The sequence below is a fragment of the Ranitomeya variabilis genome, chromosome 4, assembly GCF_051348905.1.
Source record: "Ranitomeya variabilis isolate aRanVar5 chromosome 4, aRanVar5.hap1, whole genome shotgun sequence".
Classification (NCBI taxonomy): domain Eukaryota; kingdom Metazoa; phylum Chordata; class Amphibia; order Anura; family Dendrobatidae; genus Ranitomeya; species Ranitomeya variabilis.
In genome coordinates, this window is record NC_135235.1 from 700,853,343 (window position 1) to 700,869,376 (window position 16,034).

The 16,034-nt window shown below is 44.3% G+C and overlaps 2 protein-coding genes across 2 annotated transcripts in view; both read left to right on the forward strand.

Moving 5' to 3' along the window:
* LOC143766429 (uncharacterized) overlaps nucleotides 1-2,154 on the forward strand; it is a 36,292-nt gene extending 34,138 nt beyond the window's left edge. The window contains exon 11 of the mRNA XM_077254106.1: nucleotides 223-2,154. Within this exon, the coding sequence (XP_077110221.1) occupies nucleotides 223-1,661 (1,439 nt within the window). The 3' untranslated portion in view covers nucleotides 1,662-2,154. The remainder of the gene's footprint in view (nucleotides 1-222) is intronic.
* Nucleotides 1-16,034, forward strand: part of LOC143766444 (uncharacterized) — a 427,135-nt gene that overhangs the window by 107,986 nt on the left and 303,115 nt on the right. The window lies entirely within an intron of this gene.

Sequence of the window (16,034 nt, forward strand, 5' to 3'; positions counted from 1 at the left end):
GTGTCTACGTGTGTCAGTGGCTCCGGTACGTGAGGAAACTGTCACCTCATGTACCGGAGCCACTGACGTGTGAAACCGGCCTTAGACTGTGAATTGTCATTGTCTTGGTAAATAATTAAAGTATTTTACATAGCTTGCCATTTTTATGGACAGTTTAAGTAGAAATGTTCAAAAATATAAAACTCAAGGGCATTTTATTAAAAACAAATGTTTTTATCTTAGATGACTGTGCCAGGAGATCAGAGGGACAGCTGACATCTTCAATTTTTAAATCTGATGATCTTGAGATCCTACAAGCTACAACTGAAGTGATTGCTGTTACTCCAGATATATCATCCATTCACAGCAAAGATCTGTCATCTGATCCTATAAAACAAGTCCCATCTTCTGATTCATTACTGACTAATAAGGAAAATCAAAGTCACACAAGAGGCATTAAAAAACAAACTGCTCCTAAAGCAAAGAAGTCATTTTCATGTTCAGAATGTGGGAAATGTTTTAAAGGGAAAGTGCTTCTTGTTAACCACCAGAGAACTCACACAGGGGAGAAGCCTTTTTCCTGTTCAGAATGTGGGAAATATTTTAACCAGAAAGCGAATCTTGTTGCACACCAAAGAACTCACACAGGAGAGAAGCTTTTTTCATGTTCAGAATGTGGGAAATGTTTTTACCAGAAAGGGGGTCTTGTTGCACACCAAAGAACTCACACAGGGGAGAAGCCTTTTTCATGTTCAGAATGTGGGAAATGTTTTACTTACAAAGGGAATCTTGATGAACACCAAACAACTCACACAGGAGAGAAGCCTTTTTCATGTTCAGAATGTGGGAAATGTTTTACTTACAAAGGGAAGCTTGATGAACACCAAAGAACTCACACAGGGGAGAAGCCTTTTTCATGTTCAGAATGTGGGAAATGTTTTACTTACAAAGGGAAGCTTGATGAACACCAAAGAACTCACACAGGGGAGAAGCCTTTTTCTTGTTCTGAATGTGGTAAATGTTTTACCTACAAAGGAAATCTTGTTTGTCATCAGAGAACTCACACAGGGGAGAAGCCTTTTTCATGTTCAGAATGTGGGAAATGTTTTAATTGGAAATCAGATTTGGTTCATCACCATAGAAATCACACAGGGGAGAAGCCTTTTTCCTGTTCAGAATGTGGGAAATGTTTTAAAAGGAAAGTCCTTCTTGTTAATCACCAGATAACTCACACAGGGGAGAAGCCTTTTTCCTGTTCAGAATGTGGTAAATGTTTTAACCAGAAAGGGACTCTTGTTGCACACCAAATATCTCACACAGGGGCAAAGCCTTTTTCATGTTCAGAATGTGGGAAATGTTTTACCTACAAATGGAATCTAGTTAGTCACCAGATAACTCACACAGGGGAGAAGCCTTTTTCATGTTCAGAATGTGGGAAATGTTTTACCTACAAAGGGCATCTAGTTAGTCACCAGATAACTCACACAGGGGAGAAGCCTTTTTCCTGTTCAGAATGTGGGAAATGTTTTACCTACAAAGTGAATCTTGTGAGTCACCAGAGAACTCACACAGGGGAGAAGCCTTTTTCCTGTTCAGATTGTGGGAAATGTTTTAAATGGAAACCGCTTCTTGTTAGACATCTGAGCAGTCACATAGAGGAGAAGCCTTTTACATTTTCTTAATATGGGAAATATTTTACTTGGAAAGCAACTGTTAATAAACATCAGAGACATCACATAGGGGAGTAGCCTTTTTTATGTTCATAATGTTGGAATAGTTTTAACCAAAATTGAATCTTCTGAAATGGGTTGTCTCTTGTCATTCCCCATGTTTGCTGACAAATAGATAAAACTAAACTTTATTAATTCTAAATGTAAAGCTATACCCATAATTCACCCCCTGAAGGTTAGTCAGTAGGTGACTAATAGAAAAACATGTATCCCATAGTTCAGTATATAGGGTGAGGTGATGTATACACACTCACTCTCCAAGCCTCTCATTTCTACTTGTTTCATCGTCCTCACCAAAGGCAACTCATCAGGAGACTATTTAATATTGATCTATATTCAAGCGAGACTAGACAAAAATGAAACCTAAAGTCATGTATCATGTTAACCAAAACAGTCAGAAAACTAGCCACAAATTGGCAGATCCCAGACCTCATACTATATACTTGGTAAGTTTATAAGCCATTCCAGTGTCAAGAATAGATAGTATGTGACAATGTTTTTTTTTTAATGTTTTCTGATGGGGCCATGCATACCAGGAAGGAGGTGGGGGCCAATTATAAGGATTAGCCCTGCATACCAGGATTGGGATGGGAGCCAATCATACCAGAATAGGGATGGTGCCCTGCATACTACGATGAGATGGGGCTCTGCATACCAGGATAAGGATGGGGCAAGAATACTAGGATAGGGATGAAGGCGATCATTCCTGCCAGAATAGGGATGAGGAGGCATACATACCAGGATATGGATGAGGGATCCATGCATACCAGGCTAGGGATGAGGGGACCATGCATACCAGGCTAGGGATGAGGGGGCCATGTGTATCAGGGTTCGGATGAGGGGGCCATATATACCAGGATAGGAATATTAAGTACAGAATTGATCACATTTTTTGCCTCCTATTTTTTTTGCCTAATTTCCTCCTCTAAAACCTAGGTGCATCTTATAGTCCAAAAAATACGGTGTGTGTGTAAATATATATATGTAGAAAAGCCGCGGAGACACCATCACGTGTTTCTCAACGCAAGCAATGAATAGCCAGGTCTTTCACCGGGAAGGAACGACCACGGGAAGGGCAGCATCCAAAAAAGGAAAACCACCTGTGCCAAAACATGGTATCCATCCACAGACAGCTGTTTCGGGGTATTTGCCCCTCATCAGTGTGGAGTAGGAAACTGGCTATTAGGAGCAGTGCCTATATATATAATTTTTTTTTTTCTCCGTGAAGTCATTCCTCATGTTTGGCCTCATTAAAATAAAAACACTCATACTCCGCTGGCGTGCCGCCTCCACTTCAGCTGTGACGAGGCTCACTGTCCCAGGTCTTTTGTGAGGTTGTTACATCACACGAGCCCTGCACCTGATCAGCGGCAGCTTCACTGCTCCTTCCTTTGGACGTATTGATCATGAACAGGAAGCCGGGGCCACGGCTGCTCTTTGACTGCCTCCTGATGCTTGATTTGTCCGAAGGTGGGGATAGTGACGTCAGCGCTGATTGCGCACATGGCTCACATGACGTAAAAACCTCAAAAGAGCCCCAAGAATACAAGCGCCAACACCACTGAAACTGTGCCACCATAGGATGTTTGTATAAGTGTTATTATTTTAACAGGACCAAACATGAGGAATGAGAAGGGCTTGTCCAACTATTTGTCAACCTTTATAAACAGCAAAAATCCCACACAGGGAAAAGTCATTACTATACCTAGAGTTAGTGATGAGCGAGTATACTCGTTGCTCGGGTTTTTCTAAGCACGCTCGGGTGATCTCCGAGTATTTGTTATTGCTCGGAGATATAGTTTTCATCGCCTCAGCTGCATGATTTACCACTGCCAGATACTCTGAATACATGTGAGGAATGTCTGTTTGTTAAGGAATTCCCACATGTATTCAGTGTATCTGGCAGCCGTAAATCATGCAACTGAGGCGATGAAAACTATATCTTTGAGCAATAACAAATACTCGGAGATCACTCGAGCGTACTCGGGAAAACCTGAGCAACGAGTATACTTGCTCATTACTACCTAGACTGTGAGAAATGAATTACAGGAAAATTGTATTTTTTTGACCTTCAAAAATTAATGAGAGAACCTATATAAAATGACAAATTGTACAAAAACATGTGCGCAGCGTGCATTCAAGGTGAGAATATTATATGGGAGTTTTATAGGATAAACCAAATACCAACAGAAAATAAACTTGTATGTTAGAAAAGCATATATCTGCACAGAGATTGAAACTTTGGGAGTTCTGTGGAAACTGGGTAAGAATACAAGGAGAGAACAACGGAAAGTACACAGTTATAGGCATTTACTACAGGCCACCTGTGCAAGCTGAAGATATGGATGAACTCTTTATGCATCAAATGGCCTAGTTCTCAAAAAATATATGACATATTTGTCATAGGAGATTTCAACTATCCAGACATTTGTTGGGGATCTTAGGCAAAACTAACAGGTCAAGCAAATTCTTATCCTCGCTTGCTGACAATTTTCTCTTCCAAAAGGTAGGAGAGAAAACAAGGGGATCTGCTTCCTTGGTTCTAATCCTTATACGTAAACAGGGAGGAAATAGTTAAGGAGGTAAGAGTGGCTGGGACTCTAGGAGGTAGTGACCATTCTATTTTAGAATTTTGGATAACTAGAGGAGGAAGACTTGTGAAGACTCAGACATCAAGGTTAGATTTCAGAAAGGCAGATTTTAACCCCTTCACGACATGCGCCGTACTATTACTGTGCATGTCGTGTCTCCCCCTTTGATGTGGGCTCTGGCGGTGAGCCCACATCAAAGTCGCGACATGTCAACTGTTTTGTACAGCTGCCATGTGCATGCAATAGCGGCGGGTGAAATCGCGATTCACCCACCGCTATTAACTTGTTAAATGCCGCTGTCAAATGCTGACAGCGGCATTTAACTACCACATCGCCGACCCTTCACATTATCGGGGGTCGGCAATGTCAGAACAGTAACCATAGAGGTCCTTGAGACCTCTATGGTTACTGATGCCGGCCTGCTGTGAGCGCCCCCCTGTGGTCGGCGCTCATAGCAAGCCTGCATTTCAGCTACATAGCAGCGATCTGATGATCGCTGCTATGTAGCTGAGCTGATCGAGTTGTGCCAGCTTCTAGCCTCCCATGGAGGCTATTGAAGCATGGCACAAGTTAAAAAAAAATGTTTTTAAAAATATGAAGAAAATAAAAGCTTAAATCACCCCCCTTTCGCCCTATCCTAAATAAAACAATAAAAAAAAAATCAAACCTACACATATTTGGTATCGCCGATCTATCGATTAAAAAAAGCATTAACCTGATCGTTAAACAGCGTAGCGAGAAAAAAAAATTGAAACGCCAGAATTACGTTTTTTTGGTCGTCGCGACATTGCATTAAAATGTAATAACGGGCGATCAGTAGAACATATCTGCACAAAAGTGGTATTAAAAACGTCAGCTCGGCACGCAAAAAATAAGCCCTCACCCGACCCCAGATCACGAAAAATGGAGATGCTATGGGTATCGGAAAATGGCGCATTTTTTAAAAAAATTTTTAGCAAAGTTTTGACATTTTTTTCACCACTTAGATAAAAAATAACCTAGACATGTTTGGTGTCTATGAACTAGTAATGACCTGGAAAATCATAATATCAGGTCAGTTTTAGTATTTAGAGAAGCTAAAAAAAAAAAACTAAAAAAAAAAAAAGTGTGGGATTGCACTTTTTTTGCAATTTCACCACACTTGGAATTTTTTCCCGTTTTCTAGTAGAAGACACGGTAAAATCAATGGTGTTGCTTAAAAGTACAACTCGTCCCGCAAAAAATAAGCCCTCACATGACCATATTGACGGAAAAATAAAAAAGTTATGGCTCTGCGAAGGAGGGGAGCGAAAAACGAAAACGCAAAAACGAAAAAGGGCCGCGTCTTGAAAGGGTTAAGGGACTTTGAAAAAGAATCGGAGGGATCCAATGGCTGGATATCCTTAAGGACAAAAATGTCCAGGTAGGATGGGAAATCTTGAAAAATTAGATTCTCAAAGCACAATCATTAACAATTCTGAAAAGATAGAAGAATAGGAAGCATTTAAGGAAACCAGGGCATGTTAGGTTAGGCTATTGGTTGAACTAGATGGATTTAAAGTCTTCCTTCTACCTTAATAACTATGTTACTATGTAGGATGGATGAACACAGAACTTAAACACAAGCTAAAAAGGAAGAAAGAAATGTTTATCAAATGGAAAGAGGGAGGCATATTTAAAGAGGAATATAATGCTGTCTGCAGAACTTGCAAGGCACAAATCAGATTTTCTAAAGCTGACAATGAATTAAGGCTTGCTAGGGACGTCAAAAACAATAAAGGATTTTGGGGAAATGTCAAAAGTAAAAGAAAAGTCAAAGATGCTATTGGATTTTTACAGGATGGAAATGATGAAAGGATGTTGAGAAGGCCGAACTTTTAGATTCCTATTTTGCATCTGTTTTCTCTCAGAAAGGAAATGTAACATCAACTGATTTTCACTGTCCTATTAAGGGAATAGAAGAATCCAGGATATCTATAAACATGAAGATAGTGAGGAAACACTTAGCTACCATAAATGAATTCAAGATGAATTACACCCCAGAGTACTGAAGGAGATAGCAGAAGAAATTTTTAAACCACTCGTCATAATCTTTGAAAATTCTTGGAGAACAGGATAAGTGCCAGAAGACTGGAGAAGAGCAAATGTTGTTCCTATCTTCAAAAAGGGGAAGAAGGTGGACCCAGGGAAACTATAGGCTGGTGAGTCTGACATCTATACCAGGAAAGGTCTTTGATCAAATTATTAAATTAATGTATATAAGTACCTGGATAAGAACGAAGTGATTAAACAGTCAGCATGGGTTTGTAACTAATAAGTCATGTCTGACTAACTTAATTTCCTTCTATGACAGATGCACAGTCTGGGTGGATCAGAGAAATGCCGTAGATATAGTATATCTTGACTTCAGCAAAGCATTTGAGAAAGTATCTTACACAATTCTTATTGAAAAAATGACTAAGTATGGAATGGACAAGGCAACTGTTAGGTGGAATTATAACTGGCTTAGTGATCAGACCCACAGAGTGGTTGTAAATGGCTGCACATCCAGTTGGAAGACTGTCTCAAGTGGGGTCCTGTCCTGGGCCCTGTATTGTTCAACATCTTTATCAATGATTTAGATGAAGGAATTGAGGGTAAACTGATTAAATTTGCTGATGAGACAAAGCTAGGAGGGATAGCTAATACTAGAGAAGAGAGAGCGGATTCAAAGAGATAAACTGGAGCAGTTTGCATTTTTCCGTTAAAAACCATTGTTAGTTGCTGCAAAGTATTACATCTGGGCAATAAAAAGGAAAAAAGCATATACAGAATGGGAGGAATAGGGCTAAGCAACAGCACATGTGAAAAACACTTGGGTATACTAATAGATCACAGACTGAACATGAGTCTACAGTGTGATGCAGCAGTAAAAAGGGCAAATACAATTCTTGGATTATATTGACAGAAGCATACAGTCTAGATTGCATGAAGTCATTATTGCCCTCTACTCCTCTTTGGACAGACCTCATCTGGAATACTGTGTCCAGTTTTTGGGCACCACATTTTAAAAAAGACATCAGCAAACCGGAGCAAGTTCAGAGAAGAGCGTCCAGAATGGTGGCCAGTCTGCAAACCATGGCCTATGAGGAACGGTTACATGATTTGGGAATGTTTTGCTTGCAAAAAAGACTGAGAGGAGACATAATAGCGGTCTACAAACATCTCAAGGGCTGTCACATTGCAGAAGGATCATCTTTATTCTCATTTGCACAAGGAAAGACTAGAAGCAATGGGATGAAACTGAATGGGAGGAGACACAGATTAGATATTAGAAAAAACTTTTTTGACAGTGAGGGTGATCAATGAGTGCAACAGGCTGCCACGAGAGGTGGTGAGTTCTCCTTCAATGGAAGTCTTCAAAGAGGCTGGACAGACATCTTTCTGGGATGATTTAGTGAATCCTGCTTTGAGCAGGGGGTTGGACCAGATGACCCAGGAGGTCCCTTCCAACTCTAACATTCTAGGATTCTATGATTCAATGAATATTCCATATAGCACTTGCTGCACTTTTTATCTCCTATTATTCCAGGAATGTAATGCACTGTTAGCGCTTTATTTTCAAACTATTTATACCCTTTGCTCTGTGTCCTCTCATTATACTATTCATTTATAATTGCACAGTATCTATTGACCTTATAAACTGATATCAAGTGACATATCTATGTATGTATTTATCTTATACTCAATAAATATGGTGCACTTAAAGTGAAGGTGCCATAAAAAAATGTTTTCAACAAAAAATATAAAGAATTAATGCTTAAATTTTCCTAAAAAATATTATTTGTTCATAATTTAGTAAAATCTTAAAAATAATTTTAAAAGGTTTGGTATTTCCCCTTTTAAACTCTAGGGCCAGCAGCTACTGAAATTTGACAGAAAAACCTAGTGTACAATTAGCTCACATTACTGCACTGCAGTAAATATGGGCGGGGTCTGCTGACGTGTGTGATGTCTCCTCTCCTCCTTCTAGGAGTTTGCTAAGGGATAAGAGAGGATGATATTCAGGAACCCAGTGAGCAGTCATTTTGTTGGTGACTGCAAAGTTAGACTGACAAGTAGACGGTCACAGAGGATGGCAGGCAGCAAGGATTCTGTTAGTTGGTGCATGCTCCCCGTATCACGCAGACGCTCACACTCACGCGCTGATGCCCACAAGCTTACGCTCACGCCCTCACACGCTGACACATGCTGATGCTCACACGCTGATGCTCTCTTTCACGCTCTGACATACTGACGCTTATGCTCACACACGCTCTCTCTCACGCTGACGCTCACACTCACTCTCATGCTAATACTCATGCACACAGACTCACACTGACGCTCACTCAAACACTGGTTCTCACACTCTTACGCACATACTCATGCACAGACACTCACGCTGATGCTCACACACTGACGCTCACATGCTGACACTCACATTCACGCCCTCATGCTGACACTCACATGCTGACACTCACTCTCTCTCCCGATGTAACTGTTCTACACGTGAGATCGCCGTGGGACACTCGGATTACCTGGACTACGATGCACAGGGAGTATATGTTGGTTTATTATTTAACATTATTTCTAGGAGACGAGGGCATCAGGGATTTTTTGTGAGGTGAGTATAATGGGCTATTTTTATGTGAATGTGTGTAATTTTATTTATTTATTTTTTTAGTGAGCACATGCGCCAGTAGATGGTACTACTCTCCCATCAGTGGCACCTGCTGTCACTGTTATCAGTGACAGCAGCCATAGCCCGATGCGAGCAGCAGTTTCATCAGTCGGCGCCTGCTTTTTTACTGCAGGTCATCGCTGCGGGTCACAGTCGGCTGCGGGATCACACTGACATCTGCCAGCATTATCCCGCAGCGCTGTGACTGACAGTAGCACTACGGCAGGTGAAAGTCACAGCTGTGGGGTCACGCTGACATCTGTCAGCATGACTCTGCAGCACTCTGTCGCGCAACTCCTGTCATCGCACGCAGTGTGCAATGCACAAACCCCATATGCCAGCTCACCTCTGTATATGCCATGCACAACCTCCATATGCCAGCTCACCCCTGTATATGCCACGCACAACCTCCATATGCCAGCTCACCCCTGTATATGCCATGCACAAACCCCATATGCCAGCTCACCCCTGTATATGCCACGCACAACCTCCATATGCCAGCTCACCCCTGTATATGCCACGCACAACCTCCATATGCCAGCTCACCCCTGTATATGCCATGCACAAACCCCATATGCCAGCTCACCCCTGTATATGCCATGCACAACCTCCATATGCTAGCTCACCCCTGTATATGCCACGCACAACCTCCATATGCCAGCTCACCCCTGTATATGCCACACACAACCTCCATATGCCAGCTCACCCCTGTATATGCCACGCACGACCTCCATATGCCAGCTCACCCCTGTATATGCCACACACAAACCCCGTATGCCAGCTCCTCCTGTATATGCTATGCACAACCTCCGTATGTCAGCTCACCCCTGTATATGCCACGCACAACCTCCGTATGTCAGCTCACCCCTGTATATGCCACGAATAACCTCAATGTCAGCTCACCCCTGTATATGGCATGCACAAACCCCATATGTCAGCTCACCCCTGTATATGCTACGCACATCCTCCATATGTCAGCTCACCCCTGTATATGCCACGCATAACCTTAATATGTCAACTCACCCCTGTATATGTCACGCACAACCTCCATATGTCAGCTCACCCCTGTATATGCCACGCACAACCTCCATATGCCAGCTCCCCCTGTATATGCTACGCACAACCTCTGTCTGCTCACCCCTGTATATGCCACACAGAACCTCAATGTCAGCTCACCCCTGTATATGGCATGCACAAACCCCATATGTCAGCTCACCCCTGTGTATGCCACGCACAACCTCCATATGCCAGCTCCCCCTGTATATGCTATGCACAAACCTGATATGTCAGCTCACCCGTTTATGCCACACACAACCTCCATATGCCAGGTCACCCGTTTATGCCACGCACAAACCCCATATGCCATCTCCTGTATATGCCACGTACAACCTTCATGTCAGCTCACCCCTGTATATGCCACGCACAACCTCCATATGTCATCTCACCCCTATATATGCCATGCACAACCTCCATATGCCAGCTCACCCCTGTATATGCCATGCACAAACCCCATATGTAAGCTCACCCCTGTATATACCACACACAACCTCCATGTCAGCTCACCCCTGTATATGCCACGCACTACCTACATATGCCAGCTCACCCCTGTATATGCCACGCACAATCTCCATATGCCAGCTCACCCCTGTATATGCCACGCACAACCTCCATATGCCAGCTCACCCCTGTATATGCCACGCACAACCTCCGTATGTCAGCTTACCCCTATATATGCCACACACAACCTCCATGTCAGTTCCTCCTCTATATGCCACGCACAACCTCCATGTCAGCTCACCCCTGTATATGCCACGCACAACCTCCATATGCCAGCTCACCCCTGTATAAGCCACGCACAACCTCCATATCCCAGCTCCCCTTATATATGGCATGCACAACCTCTATGTGTCAGCTCACCCCTGTATATGCCACGCACAATCTCCGTATGCCAGCTCCCCTTGTATATGCCACGCACAAACCCGATATGTCAGCTCACCCCTATATATGCCACGCACAACCTCCATATGTCAGCTCACCCCTGTATATGCCATGCACAAACCCCATATGTAAGCTCACCCCTGTATATACCACACACAACCTCCATGTCAGCTCACCCCTGTATATGCCACGCACTACCTCCATATGCCAGCTCACCCCTGTATATGCCACGCACAATCTCCATATGCCAGCTCACCCCTGTATATGCCACGCCCAACCTCCATATGCCAGCTCACCCCTGTATATGCCACGCACAACCTCCATGTCAGTTCCTCCTCTATATGCCACGCACAACCTCCATGTCAGCTCACCCCTGTATATGCCATGCACAACCTCCATATGCCAGCTCACCCCTGTATAAGCCACGCACAACCTCCATATCTTAGCTCCCCTTGTATATGGCATGCACAACCTCTATGTGTCAGCTCACCCCTGTATATGCCACGCACAATCTCCAAATGCCAGCTCCCCTTGTATATGCCACGCACAAACCCGATGTCAGCTCACCCCTGTATATGCCACGCACAACCTCCATGTCAGCTCACCCCTGTATATGCCACGCACAACCTCCATATGTCAGCTCACCCCTGTATATGCCATGCACAATCTCCATGTCAGCTCACCCCTGTATATGCCATGCACAACCTCCATGTCAGCTCACCCCTGTATATGCCATGCACAACCTCCGTATGTCAGCTCACCCCTGTATATGCTACGCACAACTTCCATATACCAGCTCCCCCTGTATATGCCATGTACAACCTTCATATGTCAGCTCCCCCTTTATATGGCACACACAACCTCCATATGCCAGCTCACCCCCTGTATATGTCATGCAGAATTATAGCAGGCAGCAGCTCGTTGGGTCTTCAGCAGGCAACAGCTCGTCAGTTGTCAAGCAGCCAGCAGCTCGGGTCCCAAGCAGACAGCTGCTCGTCGGATCTACAGCAGGCAGCAGCTCATCGGGTCTCAAGCAGGCAGCAGCTAATCAGGTCTACAGCAGCAGCAGCTCAATGGGACTACAGCAGGCAGCAGCTCATCGGGTCTCCAGGAGCTCGTTTGGTATCCTGTCCTGATCTCCTGCATCTCCTTCGGTATTCGCAGCGTGACCATCCAAGACCTGTTATGCCGGAAGTGAACAGTACAGCATCCGGCATAATAGGGCTTAAGATAGAGCGTAAATGGAGCTCAGTGGATAGCGCTGGCCTCTAATTAAATGGAGCCTGGCAACACCTACATTTGTGAATTGAGAAATGCCCAGCTCACAGCTGATGCGGCTGCAATGTTTGAGATAGGGTCGGCATCCAACCGCTGTCTCCTATGCCCAGGGACAACCGTATTTGAGGACAGAAAGTGACGTTCAGCAGCCATTACAGACCTGCAAGGTAAAATGGAAACCCCAGTGGCTGCATTAAAAGTAAAAAAACAAAAACATAACAGAGTCAAGCTTAAGTGAAAACATCTTTTTAGATCATTTTCATTTTTACAATAAATAAGCACCTTCCCTTTAATCTCATTTCAACTTTGATGAAGACACTCTCTAAGGATACATTTAAGGTAACGTTCACATTTGCGTTGTTGGGCGCAGCGTCGTCGACGCATGCGTCATGCGCCCCTATCTTTAACATGGGGGGCGCATGGACATGCGCCGATATGCGTTGTCTAGCATTTTATGACGCATGCGTCATTTGGGCGCAACAGTCAGGGCGCAGGCGACGCTACATGATGCAGTTTTTCCGCGTCCAATTTAAGGTAAATTTAGAACGCATGCGTCACAAAACGCTGCGTTGTATGTGCGTTGCGTCGACGACGCTGCGCCCAACAACGCAAATGTGAACGTAGCCTTACTCTATGATGGCACTTTTGCACATAGCCACTAGATGGAGCTACATTTGACATTTGCCTGAATTTTTATATCTACACATGGTTTACACAAATCATATTTTCTTGTCTTAACTATATACTATTTAACATTGTAAGCTGTGTATATTTGTAAATTATTTGTATGTATACATGACTGATTACCACTTTTGTCTTTGTAAAAACAATCCCCCCGTAACCCCTTTCTGACATCAGGAGTAAATGTACGCGGAAGTCAGACTCCCTCCCTTTCATGTCGGCTCCAGCACTGAGCCACATCTTCTGTGGCACTTGTCAGCAAACGCGCTGGATATCCTGCCCATCAGTGACCCCGTCACATGATCGAGTGTCACCGATGGGTTGGCATGACAACCAGAGATCTCAAGCAGAAGTCTATGGTTGTCACTGTCGGATTGCTATGAGCGCCGCCTGTTAGCCAAAAATGCATGGACCAGGGATCATCTCTCCGAACTCCCGCTCTCTTTTTAACATGGTCAAAATGCTACTCAGGCAACACAGGGTGAGGGTAAAACAGTGTGGCAAAGCTTTATTGTACTACAAAACAGGCAGATAACACATAGAACAGTCTAAGCACAGTACCCAAGATGGTGCACATTACAAAGTCTCACCCTTCTGCTGACTCGCCGGGATAATAGCAGTTGTGACTACAGATCTTCCAGGGTCGCTACCTCACCTGTGGCACACAGAAGAGATAACGACTGTCACGGGGTCCTCCAGTATCACACAATCAACAGAGCAAGAGAAGAGTGAATAATCCTAAGACCTTTATTTAGGCAGAAATACGAAAGGTCCCTATATAATCCACCACACAAAGGATAAAATAGTCCAGAATCTGAATGCAGTTCAGTAACCAGATAAGAACACTGGGAAATGAAAGTCCAACAATCCAGCAGACAGAAGATAACAATCCATATACTCTTCTTTCTCGCTGAGGTGCTGTGATCACATCATAGTTCCACACAGGACCTGCTCTCCTGTCTCACCTCCTTGATATTTTAAAAGTCCCCCTCCTTATTCACAGGTCAGTGGGGGGAAGGTCTCAGAGGCTCATTGTTTCAACAAGCTGGGTCAATATGTCATTAGCATATTAGCAAACAGCACTATTCACTGAGCATGTGGAAAGATAACAGTACAGTACTGTGGGGGCTGATATCAGATGACAACAGCTATTCATGAATTAGCAAATAACAACTCACCCTACAAGAGAACACCGTGAACATCAGTAAAATATGATTACAAACAAAATGATCCCCACATACCATATCCCACCATCACAACCTCTACCCCATCTAAAAAAGTGAGCAAGCCATGAGGTCTACACAGACCTCTGGCCTGCTCACTTTAGTCCACTTTGCTCCACTGTTTATAGTTCCTTGTACAATGGTAGGGGTTGCAAAAATCATGAGCACTTGTTTTCCTTCCATAAATTCCCGGGTCCTGGCTTTACAGTCATACCAGGTTTTTTGACTGGACTGGGCCATTCACTAATGTTCATTAGTCAAGGTAGTTAGCTGGGCAAGACGGTCACTGAAATCTAGAACATAGGGAATGATGGGCATGCTGATGTCTGCAATATCTCCAATTGTTGTTTCAGAAGAGTGAGAGGCCCAAGGACCTTCTGGCCAAACAGATTTCTCCCCGGTGAAGTCCGGATGTCGTGGTGCTCCCACAAAATGACACTGTAACTCCCGATTGTCATATCCAAGGAGGATATCTGCATGAAGTCCTCCCATAACTCCAATCCAACAAAGTTTTTCTCCAAAACCATAATCCAAATGCACCATCGCTCGCAGTATATATTTGCGGACACCCTCCCGGGACAATAGGAATTCCCAGGCGAATTGCCTCTGGTTGAACCACATGGGGGTCAGCGATAGTCAGTAATGCCTCGTGTCTCTAAATCCTGACACATTGTGTCCATCAATTAAGACATCCTGCAGGTGGCATTGCCATTGCTCTGTATTTTTGAGGGACAAAGGCCGGAGTCCAAACACTCCAGGAGGGGTATCTTTGTTGCTCAAGTTGGTGGTCCTCTCGGGTGGGGGTGGTAGTAACTCTTCCTCAGATGGGATGGAGTGCACAAGATGCACTGGATGAAGTGGGGCTGTATGGGGCTCCCTCTGAATTCTTGAGGAACAGCTGGATTACAAATGCCCAGGTTACCCACACCCATAACATCTCCTCTCAGTGATACCCCCAGGTCGAGGTCAGAACTTTACGGGCCCAGAATTGTGAGACATGATTGTCATCGGCCTGCAGCTGGGTGGTAGGGCAGATATAGACTGAAGAGGCCGGGGCGAGGGAGCAGGCTGTGGTTTATTGTCCAGAAGCCTTCTCCATTGCACTTAGATAGTAAGGGCCACATCGGCCAGGGATGCAGCTGTGTCCACGGTGCACGGCGTGCACTCCCGGATCTATTCCCGTAATTCTGCAGGGCACTTGGCAAAAAAAATTTCTATAAGGAATGCCTGTATAACATCTTCCACAGTAAAGGTGTTTTCTGCTTCCAGCCATCTCCGACATGCCTGGGACATCTTATGAGCATACATCCTAAATGACCCCCTGTGGTGCATGGGAGGTCTCGGAACTGGGCCCCATGCGAGTCTGGGGTGATAGCATGGTAATTCAGGATAGTCCACTTTACAATGTTATAATCCCGATGCAGCTGTCAGTGGTTCAGCAAGCCTCCGCCATGCTTCTGTTCAGGAGTCCCTAATAAACGCATCCAGCAAGAGTGGGGCACCTCCATCAGAGCTCACTGCTGCTCAAAGTCCTTGAAGAACCCCTCCACATCTCCAGAAGCCTCATCAAATGGCTTAAAATCTGTCCGGGTCATCCGTACAGGCTCCCAGATCATGGGGTTTGCACTCCACATCGCATAACTCCCTCTTTCCATCTCCCGATCTTGTCTCCGCCTTATACTCCTGAGAGACACCACACAAAAGATAAAATAGTCTAGAATCCGAATGCAGTTCAGTAACCAGATAAAAACACTGGGAAATGAGAGTCCAACAATCCAGCAGACAGAGGATGACATAGTCATATACTCTTCTTTCTCTCTGAGATGCTGTGATCACATCATAGTTCCACACAGGATCTGCTCTGGTGTCATAGAATCATAAAATGGTAGAGTTGAAAGGGACCTCCTGGGTCATCTGGTCCAACCCCCTGCTCAAA